This window comes from Oxyura jamaicensis, chromosome 3 (assembly GCF_011077185.1).
Source record: "Oxyura jamaicensis isolate SHBP4307 breed ruddy duck chromosome 3, BPBGC_Ojam_1.0, whole genome shotgun sequence".
NCBI lineage: Eukaryota > Metazoa > Chordata > Aves > Anseriformes > Anatidae > Oxyura > Oxyura jamaicensis.
This window is the reverse complement of record NC_048895.1, coordinates 97006081-97026971: the sequence shown is the minus strand read 5'-3', so window position 1 is coordinate 97026971 and position 20891 is coordinate 97006081. Positions and strand designations below refer to the sequence as shown.

At 39.0% G+C, this 20891-nt stretch overlaps 1 protein-coding gene across 5 annotated transcripts in view; it reads left to right on the top strand.

The window, feature by feature from the left end:
• Positions 1–20891, top strand: part of ARHGEF10 (Rho guanine nucleotide exchange factor 10) — a 118995-nt gene that overhangs the window by 33848 nt on the left and 64256 nt on the right. For 2 of the 5 annotated variants that reach the window (XM_035322792.1, XM_035322796.1), the window contains 12 exons: positions 22–88; positions 1177–1256; positions 1629–1685; positions 4494–4657; positions 7765–7881; positions 9079–9193; positions 11151–11263; positions 15606–15683; positions 15912–16091; positions 17393–17509; positions 19494–19586; positions 20680–20850. In XM_035322792.1, the coding sequence (XP_035178683.1) occupies positions 22–88; positions 1177–1256; positions 1629–1685; positions 4494–4657; positions 7765–7881; positions 9079–9193; positions 11151–11263; positions 15606–15683; positions 15912–16091; positions 17393–17509; positions 19494–19586; positions 20680–20850 (1352 nt within the window). The remainder of the gene's footprint in view (positions 1–21; positions 89–1176; positions 1257–1628; positions 1686–4493; positions 4658–7764; positions 7882–9078; positions 9194–11150; positions 11264–15605; positions 15684–15911; positions 16092–17392; positions 17510–19493; positions 19587–20679; positions 20851–20891) is intronic. The other 3 variants (XM_035322793.1, XM_035322794.1, XM_035322795.1) reach the window with 3 other exon arrangements.

Genomic DNA, 20891 nt, shown 5'->3' with positions numbered 1-20891 from the left:
TTTTTTTTTTTTTCTACTTTGCAGGTATGCAGTCAGCAACTGAAGAATGTCATTGTAATTCTTTAAATTCAGAGGAACCCCAAAATAGGTGATTGTCAGTTCAGCATGTTTTAATGATCTATAAAACCTCAATTCCTGAGAAAACTTGCATTTGATAAATTAAATACTTAATTTTTCATGTCTGATGCTTCCATGTTTTGTTATTTTCATCTTCTTAAATCCATAGCTCTGCTTGTTTACCAAAATCTGCACTGATTGAGGTCTGATATGTATTACCACACGTGACATTTTTGAACGAACAAGATGCAATTTTTGTAGTCATATCAACTGCAACAGACTTGTGGAGATCTTGTAGAGTAGCTTGCTTCTCTCAGCAGGACCACTGCTAACATGAGATCATACCAGCCATGGCTCTGGTAGCTGTGAAAACTTCCAACAATGGAGCTGCGGCACCTTTCCAAAGCAGTGTCTTTCTTGCTGCACTACCCTTCACATATTTTTCTTTTTTCCTTAATATCCAAAGCAATTTTTGCCATATGTTGACCATTCCCCATTTCTAAGTCATCTGACACTGCACCAAAAAAAGTTGGGCTCTCTTTAAGATGGTTGTAGCGGCTGTTGGATCACTCTTCTCACCTGGCTAAGTAAGCTCCCTGTCTTCAACCTCTTTCTTGCAGGCCATGTGCTTCAGTCCCTGACCACTTTGGTAGCCCTGTGCTATACTCCAGTCAGTTTCTCCACATCTCTCTAGAAGAGAGGTGTGCCAAAACTGGATGGGCTACTGCAGGTTCAGCCTCACGTGTGGCAGCCAGAGGGAGGTTAACAGCCTCTCCCAGCACAATGGCTGCATACCTCTTCATATTTTTACTCTTACTTACAGTGGAAATGCTATCTGAGAGATTTGTGTTCTAGTAAAATAAAAACAAAAGCATTTCTTGAGGTTGGAAGGGAAATGTTTTCAATTTATTAACTAAAATTGTCAGATAGAATAGATTATGAAATCCAAATTACGTACTGAGGCAGTGTTTTTGAGCAATCAGCAACCTCAGAGTGAGAACTGGAAGGCAGTGAGATGTTTTTATTTATTGACTTGGTTTCATGATTGTTTAAAAGTATTGTTGTGGAGCTTTTAATGATTTTATGCCCCGACCCACCCCCTTTTTTTTCCCCCTCAAGTGAAGATAACCAGGTCAAGAGAGAGGATGATGCTCTGGCAAAGTGGGTTGCAGATCCTGCAAATACAGCATGGATGGAAAGTAAGTATCAGTGAGTTCAGAGCTAAACTATAGAAGAAGGTCAGTTTTAAGTTGTGATAAACAGTGTATGTAATGTATACACACACGTATGTTTTACAGGAATGTTCATGTTCACTTTTATTGTTTTTTTCAGGTATTTTTCAGGAGCCCAGTTGTACCCAGTTAAAAATACTCAGTAGCATAACAAAATGTTGTATTTTAAAACAAAGTTAACATTCACTTTTCCATGATTCTATGATTTCCTTTAGAAAGCGATGAACCATTCCATAGACTTCAAAAAGCACTTCATGGAAAAAGAACCAAAATTCTTTGTTGTTCCCGATCAGATTTTGGGTGATTTCTCATGTATTTTTTGTTTTGTTTTTCTTGTAGACCCAGATGAAGTAATTTATGATGATGTACCAAGAGAAAATTCAGACTCTGAACCAGGTTTGAAGTCTATGTAATACAGACCATGCAGTTGAAGTTGAAAACAATGTCATATGGCCCATGTGCATGTATAATGAATAGATACATTAACTAAGTTCTGTGTAAACAGAATTAGCACTCTGACAGTAATCAGTGTCTTACAAAGTTCAAAATTAAAACTAACTTTTAGCACAGTCTTGTCTCAGCAGGTCTCCTACACCACTCTGCCCATAAGCTGAATTCTGCTTTGTTTAATAGATACTCTGGGAAATCCATAAGTGGTTGTGTTCTGTATATTAGAGAATTACAGTGGTAGGTGTTGTAGCTGTAGTGACCTAAACAAAGCAAAGTAGGTAGGGAAGGAGCTTTTTAAATAGTTATCTAGTACAGTGCAGCATTGTCACAGATGCACAGAGAACTGCTCTATTCTTGGAAGTACCCCTTCACATAAAAATACCCGTGAGATGGAAACATGCTCAGCTCACTGAACGTCACTTGAAGAGGAGGTTCAGGGCAGCTATTCACCTTTCTGACTGTGACTCTCCAGAAATGCTTTTTCTGCAGCTTTGGAGTGGTCTAGCTCCTTATTGTGTGGCCATGTTTGGAAGAGGCAGAATATATCTTAAAGTAGTAGCTGAAGCCTAAATTTTACCTTTACTGGGTAGCAATGTGAAGTTAGGGGTCAAGAAGGCTATTTAAACAAGCTTTTGGTCAGGTTTGTTGGGTGGTTTTTGTTCACAGTGTCTGTGCTTAAGGGTTGGTTGCTGCTAACAATCTGTTTGAACGGATCTGCTTATTGGATACTCTACATCTACTTGTCATGGATCTCAGGGTATAGGCATTTATTTGATTCTGAAGTTGGCTATAACCAAGTTAACGGTTCAAGAAAACACTTGGGACTTCTGGTATGAAGCACACAATTGTATTTAAAGCCTTAATTTTTCATTTCTTGCCCATAGTGCTATCCAGGCAAGACGTTTTGCAAACTTTATTACTAACATTCATTCTATTTATTTATTATTTCAATGTATTATCTTGCATTTAATGGCATGAATACTTTTAGTACTGGGGAGTCCCATAATGGGCTCAGCCACTCTGGGCAGGGATGTCTTTGCACTATGATTGCTTGGTCTGGAAGCACATAGACTGAGGCCAGAAGCTGACCTGAGATGTTCGTGTCATGGATGCTCTGCAGAACATTTCAGTCAGAATTTTCAGCTTATCCCAGAAATTACTAATTAAAATTTTGGCATTCTATTTGACCTCAGAGTTACTGAAAGTTTCTGAGAAAATAGGTAGCAGGGGAAATTTCTTCTTTGTGCATTCATGATCTTTATGTTTATTGATTATATATTTTGACAGGCAGACATTCCTGTTTCAAGAAAAAAAAATCTGAGCTCAGTCTACATTAGTATGTAAACAAGATACATACTCTAAATCACTGAGTATAGTGGGTCCCAATAATTGCATTGCAAAATTTTGGCCTGTTTAAGTCTTGAATTATTTTGATTTACTAAGATAATTCTTTTAAATTATTCATTGTGCTAGATTAACACTAAAATGTGGTCCTTCAGGCAGTCTATTTTAAGGACAATCTTGATATGCATGGAGACAAAAAAAACTTAAATTTTTATTATTCCAAATGAGAGGAGATTCTTTTGTGGTAGTTCAAAACAATTTCATTCATGCTAATAATGGAAGATTTTTATTGGTCAAAATATTGTGGTTTTTTTGAATCATAGAGTCCTAGGATCAGCCAGATGTGTAAAATATGCCAGTTTTTCTTTCAAGTATATATTTTTTCTCAACTTAAGTAAAACCTTAGTCCTGAAATAAAAGCATGGCTTTTGTTTACCGAATTTAATGTGAAACAGTTTTAAATGCTAAGTTATAACCTCTGACAACAGGGATTCCTGGCAGAACTGTCCATACTTTTCTACTTGTGTTAACAAAGGATTCTGCATGTAGGGTGCAGGCTGGTTTCCTGAAAAATATTTGGCAATAAAAATTTTCCATTTTGTTTTGAGTTACTAGATGTCTGTGCCAACTAAAACAGCAGCTGAGATAACGATGGAAAGCTTAAAGTTTAAAAAAAAAAAAAGAAAAGAAAAAAAAAAAAAAGGTTGCCCAAACGATGTGATTTGTAGTAAATTTTTTTTTAGTAACTATTTTGGAAACATTTTTCCAGTGACTTTAATGGGTGGTACTTTGGTCAACCTCTGAAATAATAGCTTCCTAGATGTTGAGAAGGTTAATATTTTGAGCTCTTAGATTTGATGGACAAGGTAGGACAGGAGAGAATCGTAGTCACAGGAGGAGTGCCAGTATAACTGCAAGAATGAGTCATAAAATACCAGAATTTTGTAATGTATTTCTTGCTACTTCGGTATGTTCTGCTTGAAACAGTGACATTTTTGTTTGATTCTCAGAGTGTTTTAGCATTTGTTATTTGAGCTGATCATGAAAAGTTCTTAGCAAGTTTACTGCTCAGTGCAGACATGTTCACAGCTACGGTTTGAGCTTCCATTAAGTTTCTTCTAAAAAAAAATACTGCGACATTTGGACAGCACAGCATAATTTGAGTATGGCATGTTTCTAAAAGTATCATGGTTAGTACCCAGAACACCACTCATGTCCTGTTTTAGTAATCTGTTAAAACAGAGATAGCCATTTGGGCTCTTCTGAATATTGGGTTGCTTCAAACATGTTAAAAAGTGTGCATACGAAAGTCTGCCTAATTCCTTATGGTACATCCGAACAAGGTTTTTGCTGTTTAAACAAAAAGGTATTTCAGTAGAGCTTTCTTTTATTTTGGTTTAATTCTTACAGAAGAAATGATTTATGATGATGTTGAAAATGGTGATGATGGTGGAAACAGCTCACTGGAATATGGATGGAGTTCAAGTGAGTTTGAAAGCTACGAAGAACAAAGTGATTCTGAATGTAAGAATGGAATGCCCAGCTCCTTTTTGCGAGGCAACCACAAAAGACATGTATGTATCCTGCAGTGCTGCTGTCATTGAGGTTATCCTGATTTTCAACACCTGTCTTTCTCACCTGTATTTCCTTTCTTCTCAATCCATTTTCAAATACCAACATCTTTTTAAAGGAGACACAAATCTGTCTCCTTTAAAGAGACTGTCTTTAAAAATAGGATGAATTTTCCTTGTGGGCAGTTCCCTACAATTTCTGTTTTTCAGTTGCTGTATTAACGTAAGTGGTAAATGTGTATGGAAAATAACGTGAAGAAGAAATGGGATAAGCCTGACAAAACTTGAAGTTTTGGGATCCTTTTGGCACTCAAAAGTCACAAAACTGTGCTAGCGTTCCCTACCTTTTTGTCTTATATCACTTTGGTTCTATCTTGATTCACTTTGGTTGTTTGAAGGTGAGAATTTGTGTGTGTGTGTGTGTGTGTGAAAGGGAATTTTGTACCATTTATTAAGGAGAGAAGAAAGGTGGTGTAGTTAAAATGCTCTATCTGTGACATCTCTGGTCCATGCCACAGGAGTCAGGACGACACTGACAACATGGGTATGTGCCCTCCTTGCATCTTTTTGACTGCATGTCGGGAGGAGACCTGGCCTCCTGTGCTCTCTCCTTTAGCTACCCTCCTATTGCTGTCATGCCTTTTCTGTGAGAAGAAACTCTTGTCTGGGAGCTGGGGCAGCCGTCCCACTGCCAGGTCCCTGCTCTGAGGCCTTGGAGGACTGAGGCACGGTGCAGAGACTGGGCACAGCTCGTTTGAGAAGGGGGCAAGGTTTGGTGCCTGGAGTCACTGTAAAAACCTCAGGGCTTCCTGGGGACGTGCTAACCAGTAACAGATGCTACAAGCTACTTTGCAATTGAGTATAGTCAGCGTGCAAAATGCTCCAGTGGCAGCAGGATGTAGGGAGGCTGCTGTGGCTGGGGTAGCACAGCAGTAGGAAGAGGAAAACTCAAAGGCTGGGGGCTGAACCTGCCCATTCTGCTTGTTTTCTCATTAGTGTAGGTGTGCTTGCTTTCTTTAGCTGCCATCTGCTTTTGGCTCTACATATTTTTTATCCTTATTTAAATACTACTACTACCACCTCATTTTACACCATTGTTCTAGGGAATGCAGCCCCAAGTACACTTGCACTTTCAAACAGAAAATGTACAAGAATATTAGGGGACTTGCTCAGCACTTGTTGTTCCATTGCACCCTTATTTTGATTTAGCAGGCTTCTTATCTTAATGAAAACAAAAGCCTCACTGTCTTTGTCTCCCTCCAGTACCCCTTATCTGCTTTCCCCTGACCTCCATCCTTGCTGTGTGCCCTTTGGAAATCAGGGAGTGAGCAATTAGCTGGAAAACTTGATCCCACTCAAATCAGCACTTTGTAAGCTGAGTGCTGATGTTGTGCATTTCAGTGTGCTTTTTCTTGCCCTTTTTTTTTTTTCGTTTTTTTTTTTTTTTATTTTGTTTTTTGACCTGACTAGAAAGAACAAGTTTAAGCTATTGCAGCAGTTTCTTTCTGGGGAGGTGTTTGACTAGCCTGAAGAAAACTGCGTTTGGTTTTTGAATACCTGTGGAAGAGACTGAGAAGTACTTTGCGCTTGAGTTTGTAAGTCTTAGCGTGGCTGATGGTTTGTTCTTTTGAGGATAAGGGGGAGGAGCCTAGGAATAAATTTGCTGGTGGATGGAGAAGTTGGAGAGACCACCCACACCTGTATGGGTTTACTGGGAGCTGGAGAAGTTGGGGAGCTAGAGAAGGGGTTTGGAGGAGGATGAGGAAAGACTGAAACTTTAGGATTGTTAAGATAAACAATCAAGCCCTTGCATCAGTATAGGGAGAAACCACTCCCCTTTATACCTGTTCCCTGTATCCATTCCTTTGACTAACTCTCACTTCTCCTCAGGTCTTGTGATGGATGCTAGCAGTGTTTTCCCAGCATGTCTCCTTGTAAAGTCTTTTAGAGCCTGTGAGGGACTTGTCTTATTATTTTTTTTTCTGTTCTTTGACAAGCATGGGAAGGTTGGAGGCATGATTTTAATTGTAAGTGATGGTACGACTTCACTCAAAGTCACCTTTATTATAATTTTTGAATTGTTATCTTAAATTCTATTTTTTTTTAAGAATAGAAAATGTTTATACTATCAAATATTTCTAAGCTGTGAACCAGATGCTGTTCTTAATTATACTGCTGTAATGCCAGAATCATGGTGTTGGAGGTAATTGCATCGTGACCCAGCCTAGCAGAGCTAAATGCTGGACCTGCCCCTTTGTTTTCAGCTCAGTCGGCCTTCTCTTTCCTGATGCTTTGATAGTTTGCCAGATAATTCTGTTGACATCAAGCTGAGGGTTTTTCCGTTGGGCTTCTTTTCTGTTACAAGGTACACAAAATACATATATATATATTCTGATCGAATTTTTGATGCTTTTATCTTGCTTTCTCAAAATGTTTAGTGAGGATTAATTAGTACTCCAGGGTATTTCTCCATGAGAACTTCCTTACCTTGCAAGTGCTTAAACTCATGTACAAGGTGCTTATGCCTGCAGTCATTCAATGAGGCTGTGATAGAGCAGAGCAAAGATGCATGCTTCCCAATTCCCACGCATGTGGGAACTACAAACCTGTGCATCCTCCCTTCTTATTTTCTGCTTACCCAACTCGCTAGTACAGTAGATCTCCATTTTCTCAGGTGCCACCAACTTCTGCAGCTCTTTCAACCCTTGAGAATTCCTCTGATTTGCTGTTTTGAGAGAGCCAGAAACGTATTGGCAAGATGTGCTCCTCTGAATGATGAGCTAAAAACTGATGTGTTGTTTCCAAACATTTTGTATGAGATGTGCACAGTATAATTAATATGCAATTAGCTTAGACTAAGTGACTTTGTCCCTCTCTTTACATAGTTGCCAGCACAGCGCAAAGGTGCCTGGCCGACTTTTGGTAAGTCCAGCGATCTGCAGCAGTAACGATCCACTCGTCGGGCTGGAGCTTCCCTGAATGAACGTTTTCTCAGTTAATCTGTGTATCAGGAGGCAGACTGGGCAACATGCATGATATATTTGAGTACTTTAGGATGAAGTTTGCACTACAGGCTTTTTGAAAAGATTGTGTCTTTTTATGCACTGTAGCTTTCTCATGACCTAACGCGTTTAAAGGAGCATTATGAAAAAAAGATGAAAGATTTGATGGCAAACACTGTGGGAGCAGTAGAGATTCAGCAACTAAAGCAAAAACATGAGCTGAAGGTAGTGTAGTTAATTTTTGTAATTAGCTGTGTTTAAATGATTGCTTTTCCAACACAGACAATATTGTCTTTTAATAATAGCTTAAAAAGTAGACAATAATTTGTTTAAAATAGTTCTAAATGTGCTGGATTGCTATGTAGTTTGTCTTAAAAGTGCTTTGTCAAGGATTTTTCTCATGTTTATTTGTCAATTGTAACAGTTTCATAAGATCAGATAGGGCATGGGCCTGCCCTTATCCCAGAGCCTGAGCGAGGAGTGAGCCCTGGTGCCTTTGTGAAACCCCAGTGAGCTCCACAGGGCAAGTATGACCCTGGCACTCTGTCCATGTCAGATCAAATTGTAGGACAGAGAATCTCGCTGCTGGCCATTCTGAATGGAGCCAGCATGAAAAGGCTGTTTTTTTGCTGAAAACTTCAGCTCAAACAGAAAAAAACTGCCTGAGTGCAGCAAGACAGCTTTGTTTGTTTTCTAGTGCAGCTGATGATGTCAGCACGGTTCTGGCAGTAGTGGGGTTTTATTTTTATTTTTTTTTTCTTTTTTGCCTTGGCAGCATTTAGGAAAAGAAGAGTACAAAGCAGTTTTTAATGAACATTTCCTAGCAAAACAGCACGACATTTTTTCATGAAACTTTTTTGCTGTAGTATTGTACTACAAAATATAATTAATTAGATCAACTTACTGATTTCTTCAATTAGTGAAATTATTAGTTGTAATATTTTCTGCAAAACACAGTGTTTATTTAAGTATACAGTTAATACAGAACCAAATTTTTAGGTCAGAAATACTTTGGCAGAGCTAGTAGAAGATGAATAAGAACCCTTACCATTAATGACATGTTCTTAGTGTTTATTTGCTATATATTGTAAAGTCGAGCTTTTGAGACTATTTTAAGTTCAGATGTTTGAAGCAGAAGGGTTCTTAAAGCAGCCCTGTTATTTTGGATGTGCATACGAGGTTGTCATAAAATGAGACCCTTTCTCAAGGTTTGATTTGATTAGGAAGTACAGATGCTCAGATCTGTGGTTTGATGGATTTGTGTACTTACTATATATTTCTTTGACTTTGGGCTCTATTTATAGCCTAAACCGCTTGCAACATTCTTTTAAAAGATACTTGGATCAAAAGCATTCTGCATGTTATGTTCAAGTCAGTTGCTATTATTCACTGAACATGTAGACTGTATTTTTTATCTTACAGATGCAAAAGCTCATGAGAGCTGCTAGAGAAGGTACCAAAGATGGACTTGAAAAAACAAAAGCAGCTGTGAAAAAAGGTCGTTCTTTCATTAGAACTAAGTCTTTTATTTCCCAAGGTATGTATGTGTCGGTTATACTGTGCTAATGTTTTTTTCTAGTCATTTCTGACAAAGGAAACAAATAGCCTAGCAGTTTCTTATACTAGGAGCTGAGTACTGGTTGCATCAAATCATAGAGTCACAGAATGGTTTGGAACCTTGAAGGGACAGTGAAGGTCATCTAGTTCAACCCCCCTGCCATGGGCAGGGACGCCACCCATTAGGCCAGGTTCCCAAATCAGCTCTGTCAGCAATAGTGTAACATTCAGTTCAGATCACGGTACGGTCAGTGCATCTTGAGTAGTTTTATGTTTGTGGTGCAGGCCACAGTGACCTAAGGAACCTGAGGACAATACAGAAGGGTCCACTTAAAAAAAAATAACAGTGTCATAGATGCTAGCTAGATACTGGTATATGGGGATTATAGAAATCACGTTAAGGTGTTAAGTCTGTCCACTTCCCTCCATCTCATAACTCCTGAGTGTCTGGTAGTAAGAAATTCTGCTGTTATGACCTGGATTTCAGTGGAGTGATAGCTGACTATTTGAAAAGTCTATAATGACCAAAAAGAATAACAAAAACTCTGTGCCTGGGAGTGGAAGAAGAGTCTTCTGCTTGATCAGTTTGCTGATTTCTAGCAAAAGCAGGGTTTTGGGTTGGGAACTGTCACAACAGAAGAGGCTCTAAAATAAAAAAAGCCAGAAGTATTTGTGTTCTTCTAATTTAAAACAGACATCAGTCCTGTGTCATGACCCTCAGCAGCCACAGTCCACAGCTACTTGTTGCATGTGGTAGTGACTGTACACAAATTTATTCTCCAGGATAAGTCTGAGAGGTAGTCTGTTTTTCTGCTCAAGTTTCTGCCCAACTAATTAAACGGTTGTAACTTCAGAGCTTTTAAAACTACAGATTTAAGAAGCCAAAACCACAAGACTGGAACAAGATGTTTTTAGCAAGTGAGCTAACAAAGCTGCATCCTATCTGTGAGGACTAGTGCACATCTCATTATGGCCTCTAATAACCGGTTCTAAATTTAGATGAGTCACAGCCATAAAATAGAAGATTATTTGCAGAAGCTTTAATGATCAGGAATGTATCCTCACCCCCTTGCTGCTACACAGGAGAAAATCATCTTCATTAGAGTTACAGTGGGCCCAGTACTCCTCCTTATGTTTCTAGAGGTTAGGTAGCAGATGCAGGATATCTGTGGAAGATTTAATCCTCTAACCACTTACCAAATCAGCAGGGAGCATGTGACAAACTTGCTGATTAATCTCATTAATTCCTCTAGCCAACAAAACTGCTTCCCTTAATTCTCTGTTCTAAGCCACAGTTTCTCACAGTGTTCTTTCTCTCTCCTCTGCTCGTATCTGGCTGTTTGGCTGGCTGTGTACTGCCACCTATCACTGCACTTCGGTGGTGCTTCTCAAATGAAATGAGTGGCTTTGAGAAGTCTGTAGGGACCAATGGAGAATTTCTTCTCATTTCTTTTGACAGTCAATATTTTGATATGTTTGGCTACTTAATTTAGTTCAGTTAAGGTTCTGTGAATTTTCTTGCACTGAATCGTGTTATGTCTGTGTTTAATTTCATCCTAAAGGTTATTTGTTTAAAAACTGCAGGCTGTGGAGTTGGCAGAGCTTTAACCCTAGTTGTCATGTGCTGCAATCTGGACAGCTCTGTGCTCCCAGCTGTGAAGAGGAAGGAGAAATCAAGCAGAAGATGCATAGGCTATCTCCTGCTGTGTGAATTCTAGGACTTTGAGATAGCTTTTGAAATACACTCTGTATTAGAGCGCCTATCAGTGCTGGTATTTTTGTGATTTCACAGGTAATACAGAAATGCTGAGGAAATTACATTTGTACAGTAAGTGAAAATAAGGCTATGTTGTAAATATGTTCTTGGGTAAAAGTATCTTTGTCTTTCAATCTCTGTGCTGTAAAAGTTGACATTTTGGTTATTCAACTATTTGTAGATCATAGATCGTCATGTCTAGAAGAAGAGGAGCTAAATTTATTTATTGATGTGGACTGTATGCATGCAGAAGCAATTATGACCCCCATGCCTGAAGGATTATCGCAGCAGCAGGTAATAGGCTTTTCAAAACCTGGTCTCTTACCTCTTTTTTTTGCTCCCCCTTCTTCTCTGCATCAATGGTTCTCGGGTGCCTTCCTCTTCAGACATTCTGGTGTATAATATAAGTTAAAGGGATATTAAATTCAGACCTGAATAAGTATTTTTTTGAAAATTGGTGTGCATGTGAATTGTATCAATCCAGAATTCAGCCAGAGGTACAAAATTTTTTGCATTATAAAATTAAGAACTACGATAATTGCTTTATTTTACTGCCTAAACATTTCGAGCTGAATGTGATGATTTTGAGTGAAAAAGAAGAGTTTAAGCATCTTTGTTCAGTCCTGTGGTGGTTTTACCGTGCTAGGCAGTTGAACACCACAACCGCTCTCTCACTCCCCCTCCTCAGATGAGGAGGGGAAGAAGAAAAGGAAAGAACAACTCACGGGTTGAGATAAGGATGATTTAATTAAAAAGGGGAAAAAAAATATATATATATATATAATTAAGGAAATATTATTATTAATTAAACAATTCAACTAAAGGGAAAAAAGGGAAAGGGGAAAAAGGAGGGGGGAAAGGGAATAACTAAACAAAACAAGTAAAGGCTATGTGGAAGTGCAGAGGAAAGAAATTACTCTCTACTTCCCACAAATGAGCGATGCTTGACCACGTCCTTGAAGCAGGGCCTCAACGCACGTAGCCGGTGTTCGGGAGGAGGACGGACGTTTTCGCAACGAGAGCCCACCCCTCCCCTCTTCTTCCTTTTTCCACCTTTTATTGCTGAGTGTGACATCATATGGTATGGAATATCCCTTTGGTTGGTTTAGGTCAGCTGCCCTGGTGATGTTTCTTTCTCACTTTTTGCCCACCCCCTAGGAGGGTCGGAGAGAGTCCTGATGCTGTGCCAGCACTTCTCAGCAGCAGACACAACACCGGTGTGATACCACTGCTGTTCTAGCTACAAGTGCAGAGCGCAGCACTGTCTGGGCTGCTGCAGGGAAAGTTAACATCCCAGCCAGACCCAGTACAAGTCCGAACATGGTGCTCGTGCTCTAGGAGTTCTCTTTTAAATGCAGAGAACATTCTGCGTACGCTCTGCATCTTAAGATTTCTCCTGATCTAAAAGACTTGTCCACAATAAAGTCAAGACTACAGAACAGTATAGTTTCCTGTTCACCACCCAAAATTCTATGGTCACTGTGGAAACCATGTCAGAAGACACTGAAATCAGCATAAGTCTGAATTTTTGGCTGAAAATATATCCTGTGGGTTCATGTTAGTGTATTGCTGTGACAAGTTATAATAACTGTGTGAGAGTTTTTAGTATCTTGTCGTGTGAAGTCATGTGTTGGTCAGTACCTTAAAAAATGAGTGGCAAGGCTAATGGTATTCTTGAAAAATAAGGAGTGGTTGAAGAGAGTGGTGCAGGCTTTTGTTTTGCTTGGTGAGTTCTGTTTTTCTAATGTGTTTAGCACAATGCAGTGCTAGATCTTGTAACGATACAACTACCAAATGTATTATATCACTGTAACATCCCAGCATCACTGAATGCTGTATTTTCCTTCTTTCCAAATATAGGTTTGAGAGTTTCACTGTTTTTCGTAGGTAATTAAAAATGTGAATTTATTTTCTTCAGGAAAGATAGAGAGCTCTTAATTTGGAGTAAGCTGTTAACTGCTGTGTAGGTGATGATATGATGATATATTGTATATCTACCCAGGAAGAGCAGCCCAGAGGAGCAGGGATGGAGTTAGGAAAGCTCATCTGGAGCTTGAGAGATGTGAAGGACAACAAGAAAGGTTCCTTATATGTACATTGACAGCAAAAGGAAGGCTGATATAAATATGGGTCTGCTGCCTGATGGGACAGGGGACCCTAGTGACAAAGAAGACTGAGGAAGTCAGCACCACCTTAGCCTCAGCTCTTACCAGTAAGGTTTGTCCTCGGGTCTTTGAAGCCCCCAAGCCTAGAGGCAGGTTGTGTTAGGGTGAAGCATTACCTGCAGTGGAAGAAGATACAGTTAAGGTGTACTTTGGCTGGATGGACACATACCTGTCCATGAAACTGGGTGATATATTTTTAATGGTGGTACGGCCACCACTTCTCCATTTGAGGAAGGTACAGCCTTTATCATCTAATACCACAGTGACTCGAAAAATGTAGTTATAACACTCATCCTCAAGAAGGGCAAGAAGAGGGTCTGGGAAACTAGGATCTGGCTGGCCTTATCACAGTCCCTGGGAGATTATGGAGCAAAGCCTCCTGGGAGCTATTTCTGAGTTTGAGAAGGACAGGAGGATGATTGGGAACAGTTTTCAGGAAGTCCATTTGTGCCTGACCAGCCTGGCTGCCTTTGGGATGACCAACTTGTGGATGGGGAAGACAGAGGGTGTCATTCCACTTCTGCTTTAGCAAGGCCTTCAGCACAATCTCCAGAAGTATCCTTGTAGCTCTGTGTGTAATATAATTCATATAGGCAGACTGTAAATCGAGTGGAAAGCAGGTTGAAACACCCTGCTCAGAGGGGTGTAATCAGTGGTACAAAGTCCAGCAAGCGTGGCCAGTGTTAGTGGTGTCTGTCCCTCAGGACGTGATACAGGGCCAGTGCTGCTTGATGTCTTTATCAGTGGTCTGTGGACCAGCTGCAGTGTTCCCATCAGCATGTCTGCAGGTGATACCAAATTGAGGTAGGCAGCATGTACAATGCTGGGCTGCTGTTTAGGGTGACTTTGATGGCTGAGGAGCTGGGCTGACAGCAAGCTCCGGTGCCTCGGGTTCAGCAGAGGCAAACACAAGTCCTGGCTCTGGCTCTCAGTATCCCTGTGCCACACACAGCACAGGCAGGGGACGGGAGGCTGCACAGCAGCCCTGGGGGTCCCAGTTGGACTGGGAAGCCCCTTCCAACCTGAATTACTCCGCAGTGAGTTGTCTTTATGGATGTTCTTGCTTTAAACAGTAGGTGGCATGGTAGCTTTTGTTTAAAAGCAAGCTCCTGTTTAAATGCAGTGTCCTGCTTCGGGTCTCAATCATGTTAGCTTTTGCGTCATTTTAAGCCTGTGACTCGAATTCTTATTTTCAGTTGTTTATGTTTACATGCTACTTTTATTAGCAAAAATGCTAATATAAAGGTAAGACTTGCACGCAAGCCTGTTGGAAGTTACATATATCATGATGACCAATAGGCGCTGTTAAGCATTTATTTTGTGCATTGTACAGCCTGAAAAAACATAACTCAAATATATTTATTCTTTTCAAAAGGGTGAACTGTGACTAAGAGTAGTGATAGCTTCTTTTATTAGAGCAGCCAATACGTTACACCCAATAAAAAAACTTAAATCTAGTCTAGGCACAAATTAGACACAATGAATTTTACAATTTATGTCTTTATGCAAGGCCTCAGATAATTTTGAAGTCTTCCTTTGAAATGCCAGCACTTGAAAGAAAATCCTTACATGACCTACACATAATTTAATAATATGAAATACAAGTGTGAAGAATTAAAGGCAGCTGCAGAGAAGAAAGCAGGAGGCCATGGGGATCAGAAGCAGGGGAGTTTCAAAAGAAGCAAGTCTGAGATGTGAATTTCATGGTCTTTTAGGCTAGCTTAATGTAGTAAAAGAAGCAGTTTTGCCTTTCCTTGTACCTCTGTGTATGTGGCGTGTTCCTGTCTTACTACCGTCTTCTCCCTCAAGCAGAACACCACTTTTGAAAGTTGGATTAGGAAGTGGATTTGGGTGAAGACAAATCCTTAAAAATAGCAAGGAATACAATCCATAGCAGTTAGAAGTTTTACTTTTAAATCAGATCAATTGCTTTGTCCTTCCTCTCATGTTACCTGCACATGTATACAGTATGCTTCAGCTAAATAACAGAATTAGGAAGTGAAGAAGGATATGTGATGAATAGCCTATACTTTGTAAACATGAAATATGATGGTATTTCCTGAAACTCTTACAGTTCTGTTGATTGGTATAAATATAGATAAGGTTTTCACTTAGACATGCTAATATCTGCCCCCCTTCCCCAAAATCCCAACTAAGATAATTTTTCATAATGAATAAATACATAAATAAATTGATCAATACATCTAAAATTAAAAGATGTTTCAAAGTTAGACCTTGAAGTTGGAACAATCAGCAAAGGTTATGTAGGCTTGCAATAAACTTACTATGACCCTAAAATTATTTTTTATGACTCTTGAAGAGGTACAGTGTTTATGTTATAGCAGTGCTAGTATTTAAATTGCTCTGTGTTTCTTGCTTTTTATCAAAGTGAGATTTTTACCACGAGCATTTCCAATTATGATGAACATGTTTTCCTTGAAACTAATCATGTAACTTTATTTCTTCAACAGGTTGTGAGAAGATATATTTTGGGCTCTGTAGTTGATAGTGAGAAGAATTATGTGGATGCTCTGAAAAGAATTTTGGAGGTACCACAATAACTTTTGCATCCTATGGCTTGGAAATTCAAAAATTAATCAAATTCTTAAAGAATCTGTAGTGTGACTCACAAATTCTGCTACAGATGCTTTATGCCAAATGTTCAGAGAGATTTTGTGCGTATGTGCTGTTATGTAATTTGTTTGTTTCTTTCTATGTATAGAAGACCCCATTTAAGGCAATTTTAATATATTTATGTATCTTTTTTTTTTCCACAGCAATATGAGAAGCCCCTGTCAGAAATGGAACCAAAATTACTTAGTGAAAGAAAACTCAAAATGGTCTTTTATCGTATTAAGGAAATTCTTCAGTGCCATTCAATGTTTCAAATAGCACTGGCGAGTCGTGTATCTGAATGGGATTCCGTTGAAATGATTGGTGATGTCTTTGTTGCTTCAGTAAGCAAATGCATCGGAACAGATAATCTATTTTTACTTTAGAATTGTTATTCAGTCTCTGTATCTTTCTGTTTAACTTGGCCATTTTATTCCCATGTTCTCCAATGCCTGCAGCAACTGTCAGAGTATGTGTTTACCATCCTGGTAAGGAAGCTGACACTAACATGTGTCTTCAGCTCGGTTAGCAGATGAGAAAGCATTGTGGCCAAAATTTTCAGGCCTTGATCAAGCTTTGAGATACTTAAGTAAGCAGTTTCTTTTTCAGAGGAAATAGATTAAATACTCACCATAATTAAGATGAGATTGAAGCTCAATTTCTCTTAAAAAGCAGGTACTTTTCCATACGTGGGACTTTGTATATTTATTGGGAATAGAAAAAAAACAAACAAACACAGTATTTGATGTCTTGCATTCCTGAGTTTGAACTGCGTCTGGAGCGCACACAAAGAGTATTTGTAAATCCCCTAATGGACGTTCATCCAGTGAAGAACTGAACTAGCCACTGGCTTGAATTAGAGGAAACAAAAAGTTGCCATGGTTGATAGAAAGATGTTATTCCTACAGCAGGTGTGTGGATGGAAGAGGCTGCCTACATACTGGTTTGAGTATTTTGTTTTGTTGCCACCCAGCTGCTGGAAACTACCACCCAATCATTTCAGCTGAAAGAGAGCAGGGATGTGCATTTTTGAGTGCTTTGACCCCATTTCAGTGAAAATGAAATATTTACTAAAATTTTTTTCTTTAAACCAGATGTGTCTTCCTTTGACTGAAGCAAGTTAGGGCATACTTACTAGACCAGCTCTGCAGAATCTTTACTAAGGAGGCAATGGGCAATGATCTTGCCCTTCACGTGGCTGTTTGCAGGCCACAAAACCTGCTTTCTTGCTAAACACCAGCTGAAAATGGGGTGTGTAGGCTTTGGGACTTCACTTGTTCATTGAATCTCGAAGATAAGCAGCAGTGCATTACCACCATGAGATGGTCATGGGATTCCTCCAGCTGCTTTGAATCTCAGTGGAGACCTCTTGATTACCCAGAGTCCCCAAGCTTTGCCCTAGGATTGAAGCCAAGGTGAAGCTATTTCTGTAAATCTACGTTTTATAATTCATAGCTGCCACATCTCTAGATCTCCAACCTGTGCTTTGCAGAAAAGTTATTTGGGGTATCATCGATACTTCTTTAGATCCAGCACTAGGCCAAGCAAAAGGCTTTAGCTCCTAACAAAGTGAGTCAGGGCCGTAAATAATACTGTCAGGCATCCTTTGTGCTTGTAGTTATGCTCTACCTTTTTATCTTTTTAGTTTTCCAAATCTATGGTATTAGATGCGTACAGTGAATATGTAAACAACTTCAGTACAGCAGTGGGGATTCTTAAGAAAACATGTGCCACCAAACCTGCCTTTCTGGATTTCTTAAAGGTGAGTTCACTCAAGCTTAAAACAGCTGGACATGTGGTATGAACGAGACTATAAATTACAAGGGGGAAATTAGACTATAATGCTGTATATTGTGTGACTTTTTATGGACTTTGGTTTTATGGCTTAGCCATAGAAAGTCTACAGAGAATTCACTTTCACTACTTGGAGAATGATAACCTGATTTTAGATCCTGGATGTGTTTGGAAGTGCAGAGTGGTATTTTTTGTTGGTGGTGTTCAGATCAGTTCAGTGCTGTTTACATCACTGTACTTGGCAAAACGTTGGGATTCTTTCTTATCGGATGGTGAAACATTATTTGAAGCTCACCTAAGTCCTCTTAATTGGCATTTATTTTGCTTCTAACCTCTTTATTCTGTTGTGTAGAGTTGTACAGCTATACTTCCATTCCACAAGAATTTCCTATTATTTTGAAAATATATTTTATTTATTTTTTTACAGTTTGTGGATAACATTGATAGTTTTTGTGCAGAATGTTTACTGCCCTGATTAATGCGATAATGTGCATCGTAAGCCTGGCACATGGAGTGCAACTGCTGGGAAGCCTTAGGGGTGATACTCTACAGAGGGTATGCAAAATCGATTGTGAGGCTTTTAGGCTGTTATACTGCTAAGAGCCTGGAAGCTCAGTTTGTCCCATTTTCCTGAGAGTCTTTGGATTGAGTTGTGCCTCTCAGAGCTGTCACTCTGCCAGGTCTGCCACAGTGGTCCATCAAACGCTGAAGTTGGGTGCCCTCGGCAAAATAAACAGTGAAGCTCTTAGGTTGCTTAGAGGATTGGGAAGGGGTGGCAGGGGGGGCTGATTCCTAATCTATCTTCAGATCTTAAAATTAATTCAAAGCATTTTGGAAGTATGGCAGCAGCAGTACATAGGATTATATTCTGGAAGCCTTAGGCACCACGAAGATGAAACTCTGTAAGGCTACTTCTCACGCAGGTAAAAGCCAATTTTTCCAACAGTGGCATCGTTTATACTCTTGTCAGTCCTTGTTGGTACCAGCACTGGTGCTGCTCCCAGCTAGGGAGTCACAGTTGACCTCTTAGGACAGAGTAAATTTATGTACCTTTTTTTTTTTTTCTTTCGTCCAACTGCAACAAATACACTTCATGCAAGAATTTTCTCTACCAGTGGTTGGGCAAAAAAGTATTTATGGAAATGTAAGCACTACACAAGTTTAATATTATTGTTTGGTTTTTAATATTGAGTATTTCTTCTACTCTTCTTGTTTTTGAATCTTCTGTGATTCTGATCAAAATATTCAAAAAGTTGAAATACCTTAGATAAAAAGGGCTTCTACATGTGCAAATGAAATTTGTCTGTTCTTATCTGCCACTCTGCCACAAAAGCCAAAGTAATGGATTCTGATATTTTTCTTTCCAAGCATAAATCAATGATCTTTTACTTAGTTTCTTCTAATAAAGAAAATGAGTCTCTTTTTGTTTCCGCAGTACTGAGATAATGATGTTTTCTTTAGATTTCCTCTTAAAAACACATTGGTTTTTACACATTTATGGTCTCTTAGGCCCAAGATACAGATCAGCGATAGTAAATTTCAGAGTATAAATTGACAGATCACTTGGATTTACAAATTTAAGAACTGCAACAATTACATTGATTTTGTTGTACTTGAAGTTAAGCAGATGTTTCATTGCATGTGTAAAACAAACCAAACAAACAAAGAAATATGAATGTGCTTTATCACTGTATACATAGGTACCACATTGCTGGGGAGGCTTCATCCCAGCTGCAGTTATTTAAGGAGGAGATTTCAGTTTGGTGATGTACCATCATCTTAATAGTGATTCTAAAAAAATTTACTACTTCTAAATAAAAAGAAGGAATCTTTGTAGTACCACTGTTGTAATGAATGTAAACGATACAGAATATTAACAATATATCTTCTCATTCTGTAACTGATGGAAATACACTTAAGGGAGTAAACAGTGTGACTTTCTTGCATTGCAGCAGTGCCAGGAGTCAAGCCCTGATCGGATTACGCTGTATGGTTTAATGATGAAACCTATCCAGCGCTTTCCACAGTTCATCCTGCTATTGCAGGTAAAGAATATTTACCAAACAGATTTACCCAGTAAGTGTTCTTGTCTCATTCTCACATGGCTTGTTTGTGGGATTGCCAGGTAGTTGTCTTCTGCTGGAAGACTATGCTGCAGTGGCAGCAACCACTGGTACCAGGGGAAACACGAAGGAAAAAGGCTGTAGTGCATCATCATGTACTGATCTCTGATTACATGGACAGGCATTTCACTGTAATTCACAGTTCCCCAGTGTAGACCTGCTCCAGACCAATTTTCAGTGTTTTAAACTCCTTCCAGATCATGTCAAGTCTATCCTAGAGAGCGCTAGAAGTTAGCTGTGTTTTGCAGGTGTCACACGGGACAGGCTTCAGGATGAAGGTCCAGGAATTAAAGTGGAATAAGGTTTGGAGGAAATTGTGGTGGGAGCTTGTCGGTAGGGAGCTGTTGGAAGGGTTTTTGAGACAGCACAAGAAATGGAGTGTATTGTAGCAGGAAGCCATAGTGAATACGTGGTGATTTTTAAGTGCTGTGGGGAAGGAGCAAAAATTTCACTCGAATAGTTCCAATGTGTGCCTACAAAAGGGATGGGTTTTTTAGCAGGTGTTTTAACCTCCATAGAGTAAGTATGATCTCCTACTTTAGTATGATCTTGCTGTCAGTGTATTAGTGAGGAATAATAACAGTAATAAAGATAATTGAAAATTATTATAATAGGAAGTATCAGAGAAGTTAAAGTGTAAATGATTGTTTAGACACCTATGTATTATAATATTGCTTTTCAAATCATTTTCTATTGTGTGCAACTTCCACTAATCTTTTTTGTTACATTTGGAGGTTTTACATTTATTTTAGGTTTCTTTTCTGTACTTTTTTCCTATAAATAAGCTGTGTGCGACCCCATTCAGTATCTTTGTTTTAATAACTATTAAGATATTCAGAAAAATAAGTGATGCACTCTCTGAATGTTCATTAGATGTTCATCAGTCTTACTCTTCAGTAGTATTTAGGTAAGGAACATAGCAGAAACTTCTGCACACAAGTCCACAGCACATCATATAGTCTTTTGAACTTGATTTTGGAGTTGATTTTTGTTTTCATTTATCATTTCCCTACAGGATATGTTGAAGAACACTAATAAAGGACATCCTGACAGATTACCTCTACAGATGGCTCTTACAGAACTTGAAACACTAGCAGAGAAGTTAAATGAAAGGAAAAGGGATGCGGATCAACGCTGTGAAATAAAACAAATAGCAAAAGCAATGAACGAGCGTTATCTAAATAAGGTTAGGAAGTAGAAATGTGTGATGGAAGAGTTGGTATATTA